This window comes from Mytilus trossulus, chromosome 3 (assembly GCF_036588685.1).
Source record: "Mytilus trossulus isolate FHL-02 chromosome 3, PNRI_Mtr1.1.1.hap1, whole genome shotgun sequence".
NCBI lineage: Eukaryota > Metazoa > Mollusca > Bivalvia > Mytilida > Mytilidae > Mytilus > Mytilus trossulus.
The window spans coordinates 29439896-29457411 of NC_086375.1; the positions used below are offsets into that span (position 1 = coordinate 29439896).

General features: G+C 31.0%; 1 protein-coding gene across 1 annotated transcript; it reads right to left on the reverse strand.

The window, feature by feature from the left end:
* Nucleotides 1–1115: 1115 nt before the first annotated feature.
* LOC134710633 (fibrinogen-like protein A) lies at nucleotides 1116–12552 on the reverse strand. The gene is made up of 6 exons (XM_063571017.1): nucleotides 12534–12552; nucleotides 11842–12072; nucleotides 9210–9340; nucleotides 8129–8225; nucleotides 5401–5565; nucleotides 1116–1357 (listed from the first exon to the last, which is right to left on the reverse strand). The coding sequence occupies exons 1-6, from the start codon at nucleotides 12550–12552 to the stop codon at nucleotides 1116–1118; spliced, it is 885 nt and encodes a 294-aa protein (XP_063427087.1).
* Between the last annotated feature and the right edge of the window lie 4964 nt (nucleotides 12553–17516).

Here is a 17516-nt window from a genome sequence, read left to right on the forward strand (position 1 = left end):
TTGAATGTATTTGTTATCTTTCGAAAATCTTATATTTTACCAATATGATACTCCCCGATGAATCAGGAATAAATTATCTTAGTATTTGGCAAACATTTTGGGACTTTATTCGGCCTTTTTAAGATTTCTTAATTTGAGCGTCACTGGTTTTTTTTTAGACGAAACACACGTCTGGTGCTAACATAAAATACAATCCTGGTATATATGATGAGTTTATTTATGGACAACATGTAAGATTCTTGAGAGGTTCTTGAGAAGAAAGATCATATCCAGAGTGACAGTCTATTTTAGGGATGTTCTACACAAACACCAAATACATTGCTCTGAACATTCTCAGATTTCTTTATCTTTAATTTTGTTAGCACTGACTCATCTTAGTTAGTTTAATATCTTTGATATTAATAACATGCTTCCTAAAGTGAGAAACAAGTAATAGAAAATAATTATTATATTGATCAGAACAATTTTTATTACACATATCCTTAATAAGTATCCAATCAAATTAATTTATCATTTTGGTTTTCTCATTTGGGGAATTGCGTGTTATTGATATCAAAGAAACTAATCCAAGCCGATTCCGTGCTTCCAAATTCTGTTTCATGAATAACCTTCATCCGGAACGATCGTGATCATATTTAGAAAGACTTCAATAAAAATATTTTATGAACGGTACCAATATTACTTCACCAGATGTATTCCTTGATTTAAAATTACATCTTTTTTTTTACAGCATATTTATTTCAAACAATATCCACAATAACGATTAAAAATCTGGACTGGTAATACCCTCAGTGGACAAACAGTTTACCAGCAGAAATATATACCGTTTAAGAAATATAAAGTTTAGCTAACTTCATAAAAAAGGTTTTACAATATGTAAAACTGAGAATAGAAACGGCGGATGTGTTAAAGAGACAACAACCGGACCAAAGAGCAGAAAATAGCCAAAAGGTTTCAATTGGTCTAAACACAGCAAAAATCCCACATCCGCTTTTTCCTGTATTATAGAAAACATCTTTCACACCAAAAAATTAAAAAAAATGATAAAATCACAAAAAAGAAGTAGACATAATGATTTTAATTTTTTTTTCAAAATGAAAGCTGTCTTTTTACAATCATATCCTACGCATCATCATCACTGTTGTTTTCATTGACTGGGCGCCCTTCCATTGCCACCAACGCATGCTTTTGTCATCCATTTTATTTCCCACATACAGTCCGTTTAGATTAGAAGTATGACAGGCATCATACCACCAAGCTCCTTTGTAAACTGCTGCACAATTCTCCTCACTTTTGTTGTCATTATCTCTGTCTTTCGTCGAAAAGGTCTGTTTGTTATAGTACTTGAGAGAATCGCCTATGTTTGTATAAAATAATAAATGTAAAATCGGCATTGATATTAATTAAAACAGATTTCAGTTTAATTTATGAATTGGCATTTGTTATTTATGATTCGATACATTGATTTAAGAAATAACTGTAGTAACATGAATAGCGCGTAGCGGGTTATTTTAAAGTGTGCACAACATTTTCATGTTATTTCGAATAGACAGATAAAATATTACAGTTATTTCTTATAATTTAATTCTGAATTCCATTTTAAACCGGAGTAAACCATGAAAATACGTTGATAACGTCAGGGTCATATGACTTAATAATGTCTATGAGCTGAGAAACAAAACAATATCAGCCAATCAGAAGACGCGTTACATCCAAAATTAAATTATTTAAAAATATAATTATCATATATAAGAATAAATAAATTTCTATTACATGTAGTGCAACGAGTCGGTGCAAATATTGTCCGTATGTCCGTCATTCTAAAAATCAAACAGTTAGTTGCCATATATTTGTTCCTTCATTCCTGATATGCATCTGATTTTCGAACATTATTACTGGAATATAACTTTATAATGCGAATTTACAGATCGAGCTTTATTTTGTTCTAGGTGACCGATATATAGACTGGTCGGGACACTTTAGATTCGGATATATTTTTTGATACATCGGTGTATACTGAGAACTTACATGCCGAGTTAGACTAAGTACAATAGGGTAGACGACGAGAACATTCGTGTCGTACCGACTTATTTAGTTTACATTTATTCGTACATACATAGTTCTGAATGTTTAAAAAACGTAAGAAATTTAAAACGTTATGTTTTAATTGGAGTCTCTACTGTAATGTAAGAAAACCAAGAAAATAAAGAAAAATAAGTACACTCATTTTATTTACTATTTTTAAACATAAGAGAAGTACGCTTATCACCTAAAATTGCGATAATTTTAATCAAATTACTTAGTAGAAAAAATGTAAAACTAGTTAACTTATGGTTGTGGCCTGTTATCTATTTTTTGCCTGAATAAGCAATTCTCGTAACAAACTGCACGGAGTATGATAGGAGACAGTGATACGAAAATCTGTGTAAATTTGATTGACTTAACCAGTATCACAAGAATATATTACAGCATTTAAATTGACTAGGTCATTAATGACTTTCAAAGGTATTGACAATATACAAATGTGATTTCTTCAATAATATACAAAACCCCTATACATTTCAACTGAAAATCTATTTTGTGTCAATTTTTACTACTTTCTGAAGCATACAAAAAGACTTGAAATGTCTGATATCAAAGTTTGACTCCGGAAAAGGACATATCCCGTCATACAGGAATGTGCAAAAGAATTTTTAGTTTACACACTGAAAGTATTGACCATAAGAGAAATAGGTTTTACAACTTGTGAAAAATAAAATCGCTTGATATCGACTCTAATTTATTTGATTAGTTAAAATAAACTCGCCTAAGTCTCGTATATTAGTATAATAAAATCAAATAACTCGAGTTGATATCAAGCGTTATCTCTCCCATCCTCACTCTGTATGAACCCCTATAAAAATATTACTAAGCAATACTAATTTAAATATTACTAAGCAATACTAATTTAAATATTACTATGCAATACTAATTTATAAGTATTTTATAAAACTATAAATATCATTGTTGGACAGGTTGATGACATACATGTTGAAGTAAGGCTTATAACTAAAACCATGATTAATTAATAATACTGAAAACAAATATGTTCTCACTTTTTTAAATTGTGCAAATTCATGATTTGTTTTTGTTAAGGTGTGTAAATAGGCAAAAGCAACCAAATATTAATGGTATGGGTTTAATGCGACCAATTATGACACCCGTTTGAGACCAGAGAGCAATAAGACACAAAAGATAAAAACATCAGATTACAATCCTCAAATATCTGGAATGTCCTATTATTGTCTGAACACAGTCGTATACGTTCGTAACAGAATCCTACTCATCGGGAAACATGCGGAGAGGTCTGCCAAACATACAGGCAGTGGAGGGCGTCCCGTAACATTCAGGGAAATTCAGTCGACTTTGTATAGTCGAATTACAATCGTGACTCTGTCGAGACAGATTTTGTTGTTCAGATTAAAATCCTAGTGTTTTCTGCACAGTGTCCTGTCTGTGGAACGGGATTATATGGAGAAATTTTTTATTGATGTTTTTCTCGGCATTGAGGTCAGATTGCATCAAGTTCTTATCGAATGCGAACCGTCTTTGCCACAAACCGTTCCGGAACAGTATCGTTATTAAAACGAAAATCGGCAATGATACCCACGTCAGAGAACTGACAATTACAGAATACAATACAACTGAGTCCAGACAAAGCCGTTTGCAATGCGATACCCCTTTCCTCTTTGTCTATAAAGGGTTTATTCCTTATGTGTGTATATTTTTCTAATCTGATTGTTATTTGATTCAGCAGACCATTTTATAATGAACATTTCCAGGCATCATTTTAAATGCCTAAACAGTTCGTAAATAGTGCGTATTTGTATAAAAGACGCCACTGTGCAGAAACGTCAAAATGACACCCTTGGACATAATGGCTAGACATAGGAAATACTTTCCAAAAAAAAAATTAAGGTCATAATGTTAGTGAAAACACCCGACTCATTTAACCATTTGTATGAACTTATAGTTTGTATCTTATAAATATGTTAGTTTTGTATTATAAATGCACATTTAGTATCTATAGAACATGTTTCACCTAAGGAATGGACAAAAATAACGTTTGGACATAGTGGCTAGACATTCTATTTTTAAAAAATCTGCTTCAAGAAAAAGTTTTATTTTACATTTGAAACTTTGAAAATGTTTATTTTTTTCCGAACTTTCTTATGGGTATAGTTTTGATATGATTTGATTATTTTATAGGGATACTAATAAAACTGAAAGTTTGATAAACTTTCCTCAAAACTCATTAAGACAGGTTCCTCTGCTGAATATTTCGTTGAAGGCTTGGTTCAAAGTTCAGCCAATACCAAAAAACGGGTATGATGTTATACTATAAATCTAGTAGGAAGCTGATATACTAAATTTCGCAGATTTTATGTGCAAAATTACAACGGAACATAGAGAAATGCATTTAATTTAATCTTAAATGTTACGTCGGACATACGATTTTTAACGCAAAAGAAACCTTTGTGAGTTCAATAAAATAAATGTATGGTGCAAAAATTTATAGAATTAACTTAAAATAAGAAAAAAATGTCCGGACCTTTCTGTAGATATATGGCTGTTGGTGATTTTATTTTTTATAGGCAAATGGTTGCTGTTCTAAAATCATATAATAACGTAATTTTAATCCGAACGCATAACCGTGCGTAACGTCTTTACGTTCCGACAGTACATAATCATCCCGAGTTTGCCGACAGTTTTGAAACGGAAGATACGTCAGCGTCGGTTCATCGTCTTTTCACTGTCTGATCTCCGTCGGATTTCATTCGATAGAATCGGGATGCTGTCGGGACAGATTCAGTCGCTTTTTTCCATGCGAAAGATACAAATCGGATGAGAATTGGACTGAGAACGTAATTATGGGACAATTGCGCTCTGAAACGGTTAATTATCGACGCTTCTTGAACAATATCTGATTGTTATTGTGATAAAAAAAATAATTTAAAAATGAATTTCCGTTCACGATTCACAGGATCTTTATCTGACTTTCGACAAATTTTAATCCGAAAATGGTTCTGTCAAAGACGGCAGTGAAAATCGTGAATGTGAGTCCCGATATTAACGCAGTAAATAATCCATTACTTGTTTACATAAACACAATCGCCAAATCCAGTTTAGTTGAAATGATTTTGTGCATTGTGCACTACTGCTTATAATTTCCTTTTATATATAAGTCGATAACATAAGCAATACAAATTTAAAAGCATCTTTTAGATTATATTGTCCTAAATTGATTTTGTCATTATTGTTTTAAAATGAAAATTCCTCTTTCTGTAAACAAAAACAATAAGCAAAGCTAAAAAAATATGGTTTATTGTCCCACAATCTTTGAACATTTGTAAATATTACCTGCAGTTCCACTGTAGCCATTCACGATCAGTATGTAGTAGGTTGACTGGTCGACAATGTTGAAGGTAGAATACTTAGCATACGCCTTATTTCCATTAAAATCCTCCAGATCTACCATGAGTTCATAACTTCCTTGAGATGTTAAATCATGAAGATTTTCATTACCTTTTAAAAAAAAACCACAGAAAAAGAGAAATCATATATAAGTGTATAGATTGTTGTTCTCCCCTAAATTCAAATCATGATTTTTTTTCCTTAGTTACCTTCGTGGAAGACCAAAACAAGAAATTCATAATAAAACACACATGTAAAATGTACATTAAGCCGAACATGATTTAAATTTACATGTTTTTTCAGTGTTTATAACATTACATGTACTGTTTTGATGATAGTTTGGATATAAAGGATTTTGTTAACGGTTGTTACTTCAACTAATCTAAATAAAACATTTGAGTAATAGTAGTGTTGCGCATTAAAGTTCGTGATTTGACGGAATAAGTGTTCTCATTCACTAAATACTATTCTTATACGCTTCATCTTTTTTTTTACCTGAAACTATTTCTTATTTAAACCCAAGCATGAAATACCCTCGTAATTAACAAAAAGAAAATCATTCACAATAAATAAAACATTTTCCATCTTTGTTACAGAAACAAGGTATGTAACCTTGAATTAAAGCGCTTTGAACCGCTTCGATGGTTTTCTTATTGACTGTTGATTGGTAAAATAGCACGTTAAAAAATTGATATGCGTGTCGATAAAGTAAAAACAGGACTTATACTCATATCCCTTGACAAGCTCCCATCCTTAAATGCATATAATTTTTATATCATTTGCATATCTATACATACTTGAATTGGATTGGTGAATTAGAATTTTTCTCTAAGTTTACACTTCGATAAACCATGTTTCCGAAACTACTTTTGTAATCTATTACCGTTGTATTTATCGGACATTTATGGTTTTTAGTAAGTCAAGATGGCGGCGTATTCCTTAGTTACGACTTGTCATTGTGCTTTTGATGGTAAATATATATAGTAGCCATCAACAAAATATGTTAATTAAAAATATCATGTTTCCGAAACTACTTTTGTAATCTATTGATGCGCGATACACATTCTTGCAGGGATACCTGTGAACATCCCAGTATACGGCAGGGATACGGGATGTTCAGCAAGTTGATATTATAAAACATTTGCATAACCGTTGTTTCTATTCTAATGCATATATGACCAAAAAAATAAGAAATAAAATGAATACACTAAAGCTTCGAAAATGTATAAAAATAAAATTTGAATAAAATTCCGGAAAATTTCACGAATGATTTGGCGAATTTACGTCATGGCAAAACACGACGTCATACGATTGAAAACTTTCATTCGGAAGATTATTTCGTTACTTGTACGCTTCAAATTCGGATAGTATCTAATTAAAATGAAGTTTTTAAGGTAGGTGCTAGTTCATTTTAGATTCTGTTTCATTTATCGAACATTTCAATTTTTTTAGAAAGTCAGATGGCGGCGTACTCCTTAGTTACGACATGCCATTGTGTTTCTGATGGTATCTATAGTAGCCATCAAAGTAATATTGTAAATTAATAATTGTGTATGTTTGGCTAAAAAATTATAAGGATAAACACATTTTTTCTAGAGGTTATTGATATGTAAACCGGGGGCCTGTTTATCGAAACTATCCTAAATTCCGTCCTAAGAATTTCTTAGGACAGGATTTAGGATAAAGTTAGGACCGACTTACGACACGTCTCAGCATACACACCGAAGCTATCTTAGGCATATCTCAACTAGGACGTCCTGACCGATGTCCTAAGTATTGGCTGAAAAGAAAATACAAATAAGATATCAAAAAATAAAATATGTTAAATATAGTTATTTAGAAAATAATTATGAATGTTACATTAAAGATAATAAAAGAGTATTGTATGATATATGTACATTGAAACTGTATAACACAAAACATAAGACAAAAATAATAACTACGTATTATATAAAAAATTAAGGAACTAATTGTAAACAAGATATATAATCGGTAAAAATCATTACATGTTTTTGAGTGAGTTGAATTTGAAGTGTCAAGGTTTCAATATTTTACAGTTCAAAGGCAAATCTCGTGCATTTTTTCAAATCAATACGGTGAATTTCAACTATATTACTACTGCTAAAAACAATAATACGTGTGAAAACGAATAAAAGACGAAATTGAATATATCATAAAGTTAGGACCATCCTAAGACCATCTTAAGACACCTAAATTGGTATCCTAAAGTTAGGACAATTCCTAGGATTTTCCGAAGTTGACACATGTTTGATAAACCCACTTAGGACTAAGATGTGTCCTAAGTTGGTCTTAGGACACGTCCTAATCCTAAGAGATCTTCGATAAACAGGCCCCGGGTCTCTAACTCACAAACTTGACATAACTTCGGACTTTATTCAGTTTGTGAGTTAATTGCCTCGGTTTACACATCAATAACCTCTAGAAAAAATGTGTTTAATCCTATAGTAATATTTGCCACTGTACTTTCAAATATCAATCCACAATTTCAGTTGTGCATCCATTATAATCTTTTACCTGATTTCATCTATAAATTTATGCACTTATTTTTGTTAAACAGCTAACATTACGATGAACATTTTCGATTAAATGAAAGCATTTAGAAAAATGTTTTTCATATATTTTTTGATGGAAAATTATTTATGAAACTACTGACCTAACCAAAATTCTTTTCTGAGGTCACCAAATCCTTTGACATATTCTTTCCATCCGCGATAGAAGTCTACTTTACCATCTAGTCTGCGCTGAAAAACCTAAGTTAACAATTGTTAAAACAAACTTATTAGAACAAAACTATATATGTATATCACATAAAACTATTTGAAGGAAGGCTAGGAGTTGATTAACGAAATATTAAGTTTATATACTTTTTCTGGCTACAAAATAAAACAGGCAAATTTACAACACATTTAAGAAATGACTGTGATATTTTCTCTGTCCGCGTAGCGGGTTATTGAACAGTGTGTATTTATTACATTTTTTATGTTATTTCGAATAGACATAAAAAATATTACAGTCATTTCTTATAATTTAATTCTAAACCGTAGAAAACCATGAAAAAACGTTAATGACTTCACAAAGTTTTAACAAAATTAAAAGAAAACACATTTGATCAAAACATATTGTGCTTTGTGGAAAATAAATCCAAAAATATAATAAAACATATATATGTTTTGTAATAAGATTAAACGTCTCACTATTGAATTAACTACTACTCTAAAAGTTTGAATATTTCAAAAAAAGATCTGTACCAATTGATATCTGCTTCTTCAAAATAAAAGATGGAGACAGACACCAGAATCACCTAAAAAGGAGTTCGATATTAATTTTAAATGACTAACTTTTCAAAACAATGGTATTTGTTGTCAGGGGATAAATAAAGGAAAGGTAAATGGGATTGTTTTCGACATATTAGCCATTAAAATTTTGGCTGGAAAATGTTCTCTCTTGACTTTTCATAGCTTTATAATTGACAAGTTTTAGTTCTCAAAAATTAAAAAATAATCAAAATTTTAAGAGGATTTTTCAGATGGATTATCATTAAACATGTAACAGATTTATAAAAAGAAAAACAGGGGTCAATGGGCAAAATTATAAGGCATTCAAATGGATAAAAACAGATGTTTCCAAAAATCTGATAAAAATTCCAAAACATGACAAACGACCATCCTTAAGCGTGATATATATTTCTGGGCTCAAAAATATCAGCCAATTAGAGAAATTCTTAAACATCTTACCGTCACCCCCTCCCCGTCCGTCTCCATATCACAGTACACGTTAAATCCAGCTCTACCCTCCGGGGATATTTTGAACACACCACTTATGTTGTTTTTTCTAACTAAGTCAAAGCAGTCCCGAGGAGTAAGCGCTGAAATTCGAGAAAATTAAAATCAAAGTTTCAAAGTAGTTCAGTATAGATATGAATTATACAAATACAATTGGTGACCGCAAAAAAAGTATTACCGATGAATATTAAAATTGACCCTAATTTACTTAAACTAATTGCAAACTGCTGAATTGTATTGCAACACGAAATGTACATATTGATTGCATCCATAAATCTATATAATTTATATAAAAAAGGAGTGTTTAGACATATATTATAATTAAAAATTAACGATAGGCTTCATTCCTTAATGTCTCCGTTTTTTAATTTTAGAGTTCCGATTGTTCCATATAAAAAATCTGATTGTCCCACATTATTCTATTATTTGTGTTCATGCTTCTCTAACATTTGTTATTTTTTATACAGGAACAGAAAAATGTTGGAAAAAAGCAATTTTTTGCCATGAGGGATTTATAAAATTTACCTGTAAATAAAATAATAGTAAATTCAGCATACATTAACTTATGAATGATCTGATAGTCTAGTTAAAAAAATGAAAAATGGAAACAATATGCATACATGTCATAAATAACAATCATATTTTGGGTCCATGAAAATGTGTCAGTTAAAGCAGGATGTTGGAATACTAAGATTTCAGATTATGCAGCTTACACTGTAATCATGTTTTGTAACTTACGGGAAAGGTGTTTCGCATTGTTTAATGTTGATTGGTGAAATGTAGTGACTTGCATTTGTGCTTTCCTGTATTTTCTGGATAGTTAAGTTGTTTAATTGACAATCAGCTGATGTACATGTATCACGATCATATTTTAATTTCAAATGTTAAACATGATTACTGATTTATGTAGGATGTTCCGTACTGTTCTTACTCAAAGGTTACACGGAAAAATTAGATTATTGAAAAAAAATCTACTGGCTATAGAGATACTTGCATAATTTCATAGAAAGCCTATCAATTAAAAAATGATTGGTGCTTAAGCATATAGCGTAAAAAAGTAATACAACTTATTACTGAAGGCTGTAGGACGCCTACGGGTGCGGGAGTTTCTCGGTACATTGAAGACCCATTGGTGGCCTTTGGCCATTTGGCCATTTTCACACAGTAAATTTCATCACTAATCAAATATAATTGCATGCAGCAATCATTGTGTTTTTAATAAAGTTTTTCTAATGCTTATTACAAAAAATATACCTTTATGGTCCAAATACTCATATGGTCCGGCCAGTTAATAACCAAACGAGTATATACTCATATGGTAAGACCATACGCGTACGACCGGACCATACGTGTATGGTCGGACCATATGAGTATACGCATATGGTCATGACCATACGCGAATAGTCGAAATGCACATTTGGTTCGGAACATATATATTTGTATTGTCAAATCATGTAAGTTGTTCTTCTAAATATCATATACATTTAAATGGCCTAGCTTATTCATTATCTTAACTCTAACATATATATAGAAAAAAATATGTAAATATAATTCAAACAACAATCCAGTAATATAACACAATGTCCAATTACACTTACAAAAGACACAGCATAACTAAATACATGAGTATTGGATGGTTAAATGCCAAGTTATCGTGATCTATGATTAGGCAGTAGATATTCAGAAAGTTTAAGAATCCACTTTTGATTGACACAACTGGTTAAGCATATCTCATCACAATATTTTTGAAGGTCATGTTTTACTGTACAACAAATGGTAACCATCACTTTAGAAATATGTTTAGACAAACATCTTGATGATTCAGCTATGTACCGAATTCTTTATATGGAGTTTCTTAAAGTTTGATGACTTCTCCGTTTTATTTGATGTTAATATCAAAAGAGACAAGGATATATTTGGGATTTTGTTAAAATTCCATACCTTCTTAATGATGTTAAAGGATATGAAGGAATACCAGATTTGCTATTTATTACAAGCTCTTTTGTGAGACATTCCAAGTTATTGTTTTTACACATAAAGACAATATTGTTGGAGTGTTAATTCTTCCAAAATTACATAAAAATATAAAAAAGAAGATGTGTTATGATTGCCAATGAGACAACTTTCCGCAAAAGACCAAAATGACACAAACATTAACAACTATATGTCACCGTACGGCCTTCAACAATATTCAAAGCCCATACCGCACAGCATAAAAAGCCTATACAATCAACCAACGTACCTGTAACCTTAAAAAGTGTATGTTTTCAGGTTTTGATTTTTATTGTGATTATAAGAATAAGTCAAAATATACCTTTTCGTGTTATTTTTCAATAGTACTAATTGGTTTATAATTTCTTTAAAATATAGAAAATTGATTCGAAATTTAATAAAACCAAATAAAATGTCTTAGAAGGGATTTTAAAATATAGTTACAACCATTAATATTTGGGATAATTTGTTTGTGAAAAAAGTTACTAAAAAAATGTCAAGATAACTAAAATTAATGTCACAACAAGAAATGAATGGTTGTTGCTTTAGTAATTACCTTAAATACGGAAATATAAAAAAAAAATGCAGTTACCTTCAGAAATAGCATCAGTGGAATTCTGCTTCATGTCATCAAAATAGTCTTTAATTTCCTTCCTTATGTTCACAGTTAAATTTCCTTTCATATTTTCGAATGCGTCTGATATATATTCCTTGATGCGGTTGATTACTTTTGTCATGTCGAACATTGCAAGTAAAGGAACATTTTGATTATCGACCACAAGATTTTCTACCATATCATCTCTGGTACTAGTTGATTTTACTCCTGCAAGAAGTACAGAACAAATTAATCCTATAAAGATCAAACACTTTTCCATTTTCAGTAAACTGTCAACTGTATTGGCTAAGGTTTTCTCTGAGTTTGAATAAGATTTTCTGATTCTTGTGGAAAAAACGATCAGATGAGTAAAAATGACATTATCAAACGGGAAATATTATTTAATAGTGTGTTAATTATTTCTGATGAGAATTGTTCCACTACTTATTGTAAGTTTGGCATTGAAACATATTCCATAATATTATTTACGCATTTACTAATAACAATCATTACATATATTAAATCTCATAGCGTTTAACTAATATACCTTATGAAACAAAAGAGAAATAAATGAATATTAGTTGACAAAGATGATAAGAAAAAGCTATTATTACTCAATTGTTAACACATGTTCTTGGAGTGTCTTGCTTTAATGTCTGATATTCTAACACAGATAGACGGCGACATACTCAAGCACTTTTCTACCATTATCTCTATTTCTTAAAACATTATCATGTGAATCAAATTTTGATTTGGCTTGAGCATTTTGCACATGCAGACTAGTAAGGATTATTTGTTCTTATTCGAAACATTGTAGTGCCCTAGCTTATTATCTTCTTACATTTTTGTTAAATGATAGATATGATCTTATATTTAACAAACATTATTGGCAATGTTATAACGAACATTACACTGTCAGCAGTATAATGAGCGACTTCAGATACGTAATCCACAATAGTCAAAAACATCATTGAATTCAATTAATGAGATCCTCTAGCTTCAAATATAATACTATTGCTGTATCATGTTTAGGTTTTTTCTCCTTTTTTGTTTGTTTTGTATTTCAATCGGGCTATCTAATATGTGTTCTCGTTTGAATTGTAAAATTATCTTTTGTGATGTCGAGTTCCATTTTTAACACAACTCAGATGACGTAGATAGTTGTTCCATAGGAAAATATGTTTACACTGTGACAATATAAAGACAATAGTTTAAGATAACATAAAATTCAGTCATACAGATACTCGTTCAACATATGAGATTGTTCTACTTTTAATCTGTAATATGGTTTCCTTCAAAATTATATTCTGGACTTGAAAGTGTGTATTCACTTCAATTATTTTCAGTGGCCAAAACAAGGCTGTGTGGCTTATTTTCTACATTTATATATTTTCTATGAATTAAAACGTATGCTTAAATATTTCATTCATGAGACCAGCTAGCTTCAAATATAATATTACTGCTGTATCATATTTTAAGGTACATTTAAAAAAAAAGTAATATATAACTCAAGTATTGAGTTACACAAGCTACATAAGACATCACCCACAGAACAAATTTAAATAGGGAAATGAGGTATGCTTGCAAATGAAACACCTATCTACCAAAATTCAAAAAAGTGACTGTAAGCATTAATAGACAATTTTACGTGTTTCAAAATTAAAATAACCCATACCGTTTGGTCGGTTATTAAGCCCCGAAATGACACATATAAAACAATTCTACTGAGAAAACTAAAAGCCAAACTTAGAACAAAACAATTAACGAAAAATAAATAAGATAAACACGAACTATCGAAAACAACTATATTACAGGCTATTGGCTTGGGACAGACACTTACAGAATTTAACAGGGTTAATATATATGAGAAGAAGTGTCAATTAGACAACTCTCAATAGTTCATTTGCCAATTTCCGTATTTGACCCTGTAATCAGAAACCTTTTTTTTAGTTGTCTCCCTTATCAGGTACAATATTTTTTATAAACAATGGAGAGCTAGCAGAGAGAGATAATTTACCTGTGCGTAATGTGAGTAATCTTTAAGGTTTTGAAATCTTTAAATTACATTAATTTGTTGTTTAGCTGAATACTTACGACATCAGAAATCATTTTTCATGAAAAATCAGTTAAACCGCCGATGCATCATTTTCAATTCATTATATTCTGCATAGGCAAAAGCCAATAGTGTCCGGTATAGAACCAGTCTAAGATTAACAAAGGGAAGTAATTGTTTAAAAAGTGTGTAGTAACAGAATCAAATCGGTAATTGGCAAATGAACTATTTAAATCACAATTTGTAAAGGAAACCATAAACTTAAGTGTCAAGGTACGGCCTTCAACACGAATCATTGGTTTACACCGAATCACACGATATAAAGGGTCCAAAAAGGACTTATGTAAAACCATTCAAACAGGAAACCTAACGGTGTTATTTATATAACAAACGGAAAACTTTGAACCCCTGTGAACCACATCAACAAACGACAACCACTGAACATCAGGTTCAGGAATGTCGTGTAGTATTCATGTCATACCACCACTACATTTGTTTGCTACACTTTCGGCTGGTATGTACCCAAACATATCTTTAAATAGTAATCAAGTGTTTTTCTGTCGGGTTTCTGTCGTTGATCTTTTTTAGATTAAGGAAGATGTGGTGTGAGTGCCAATAAGACAACTCTCCATCCAAATAACAATTTAAAAAAAGTAAACCATTATAGGTCAATGTTCGGCCTTCAACACGGATCCTTAGCTCACACCGAACAACAACCTATAAAGGGGCCCCAAAATTACTAGCGTTAAACAATTCAAACGGGAAAACCAACGGTCTAATATATATAAAAAAAAACGAGAAACGAGAAACACGTCGTATGTATATTACATAAATAAAAGACAACTACTGTTTTTTGTCTGTTCGTTTTGGTCACGTATCGTTGTCAATATAATAGATATTGATGCGAATGTCATACAAGTGAGAGGTTAAACCAACTGTAAAACCAGGTGATGTCTACCTAATTTGTATACACTCAAATTTTGGACTGAAGAACGATACTATATCAGATTCATTATAAATATCATGTAATTAACTAACTAGTATTGTCCCAGTTTTTATAATAATTAGTATTTACCATTCATTTTAAATATAGATAAAAATAATTTCAAGTGTAATATTAGAACGATGTTTTCTTCGTTGATGACGGTTAATGAGTTTGTTGTTAGACATATGATTGCGTTGCCTTTTATCAACACTAGTCATGATATTAATAAAGGAAGTTATAGATGTATTCCCTTTGTCAAATTATCGTTATTCAGTCCTAGGGGATAGACTGTCCTTTGTCGTTTAATGAAAGACAGTTCACAAAGTTTACAGAAATATTTACACTATTTATGTGATTGTCCTTGTTGTTTCCTGACTGTTTGAAGTGGTTGGGATTTTATAATGGTACTATTGTGTTTGCTGGGTTTTTTTACTTTTATAATTGTTATGTCCGAAGAAGCGATATAGATGTTCGTCAAGCTTGCCATACATATAGACGGAAATTGTTAACAGATTATGTGATTAGTAATAAAAGATAAGCAACAAAAGAGATTTTGTCTCCATTAATTCTTTTCTAGTTCCCACATTTTCGCCTTCTTGTGGTGTGTGTAACATGTGTATTTACTATCTCGTTCCATATTCCATTGCTTTTGGGTTAATTTTATTCATTTATTTCAATGTCCTCAATCGATGTCTAGTTGATGGTATACTACTGTTGGCCTTTTTTAATGAAAACAAACGATTGTCATAATTCAACTAATTAAAAAACTAAATTCGAGCATATATTTTAATGCTGTAAGTATTGAGTGAAGTTTTATGACTTTAAGACAATAGTTTTACTTTTCTCAATGAAATTGGGTTTATTTATTTATTTTTCATGTCGCGGCATGCTATGCTATGTTGTGTGTGTCCATTGTAAGAGGTAGTACCCTATAAATGCAAACTTGTATGTCAATTGTTAGAAACTTGTCTCTTTGGCAATTATATCACACATATTCATTTGTATAGTGCCCCTCATTCCCTCACTGCACTGTAAAGTCTTCATTTAAATAATTTTAAAATAACACGAACTAATATTAAATATTTTTCCTGATGTTTTCGTTCTTTTACTTCCTACCAATCAGGATTCGCATTTATGTTTACCAAACTTTGAATTTTGCGAAAAACTAATGATTTTCTTATCCCAGGCATAAATTTCCTTAGCCGTATTTTAAACAACTTTTTGGAATTTTGGATCTTCTATGCTCTTCAACTTTGTTGTTGTTTAGCTTTAGAAATATTTTGATATGAGCGTCACTGATGAGTATTATGTAGGCAAAACGTTCGTCTGGCGTACTAAATGATATTCCTGTTACCTTTGATAACTAATTATATACCTAAACAGGAAAATGGCAGTTATTATCAAATAGACCGTTTCTACATGTATGTATGTTTGTTTTTGTTGCACTTAAGTATTTATGTTTTTCGGTTGTATTCCTCCTATAATTGATGTGTTTCCCGAGATTACCGGAATTGGTTGTCTCTCCATTGATTTAAAAATAAAGAACACGGGTATACTACTGCTGTCTGTATTTAATGCAAATAAACGATTGTCATAATTCAACTCATTAAAAAAACAGAATTTGGTGTTTCGAGCATATATTGTTATGCTTTAAATTTTGAGTTGAGTGAAGTTTTATGGCTTAAAGGCAAGGGTTTTACTTTTCTCATTTAAATTATTTATATTTTCTATTTTTTTTATGTCGGAGCCTTTTATGACATGCTATGCTATGATGGTTGTGCTCATTGTAGAAAGTAAATTGCAACTTCTACGTCATTTGTGGGAAAGTTGTCTCACTGGCAATTATACCACACATATTCATGTGTATAGTGCTCCTCATTCCCACACTGCATTTTAAATTCTTCAATTTAAAAATCAAAAGACGAGCGGATATTGAAAATGCTTCTTGGTGTTTCGTTCTTTTACTTTCTACCAATATCAGGATTCCGGCCAGGAAATTAGGATATCTATGTAATAGTCCGATTTGGTCAGTTTTTCCTAGGTTCAGACATAAAATCTTTTTTATGTTTTATGGTCGTGACTTTTTGAGCTTGGATTTCATGGTTCATGGTTTACATTAATCGAAACTATCAAAGCAGGATTTTAATTCTTTAGCTTTTTATCATTTATTTTCTACATCTGATACAATGTTTTCATTGTTACTTTTAATGAGATTTCTCAGTCGTAGTGTGTTTAATTAATGATAGACACATTGTATAGCAGGCAATCATGGAAATGTTACTTTCACGAGTTTTAGTCATGAATTGTATTTTTTCTTTTCGTTCAATTTGGTATTTGGTTTTCTCTTTTGTAAGTAGGTTTATTTACTTGTTTGTTTGTTTGTAACAACAGTTAATAGCATCTTTGCTGTCTACATGATGTAAAACAACACTCTTACTTTTATTACCGAACCCAATGTAACCCATGTTATAGATATTGCCAGTTGGGAATAGAAGCCCTTTTAACTGTTCGATACACGTACTTAATTCGCAGACAAATCCGGTCCGGGTGTTAAGTTAAATCATTTGTGTAAAGATAATTAATTTTCCAATTTCGAGGGATCCATTAATGACTCATTTCAAAAGAAAATATCCG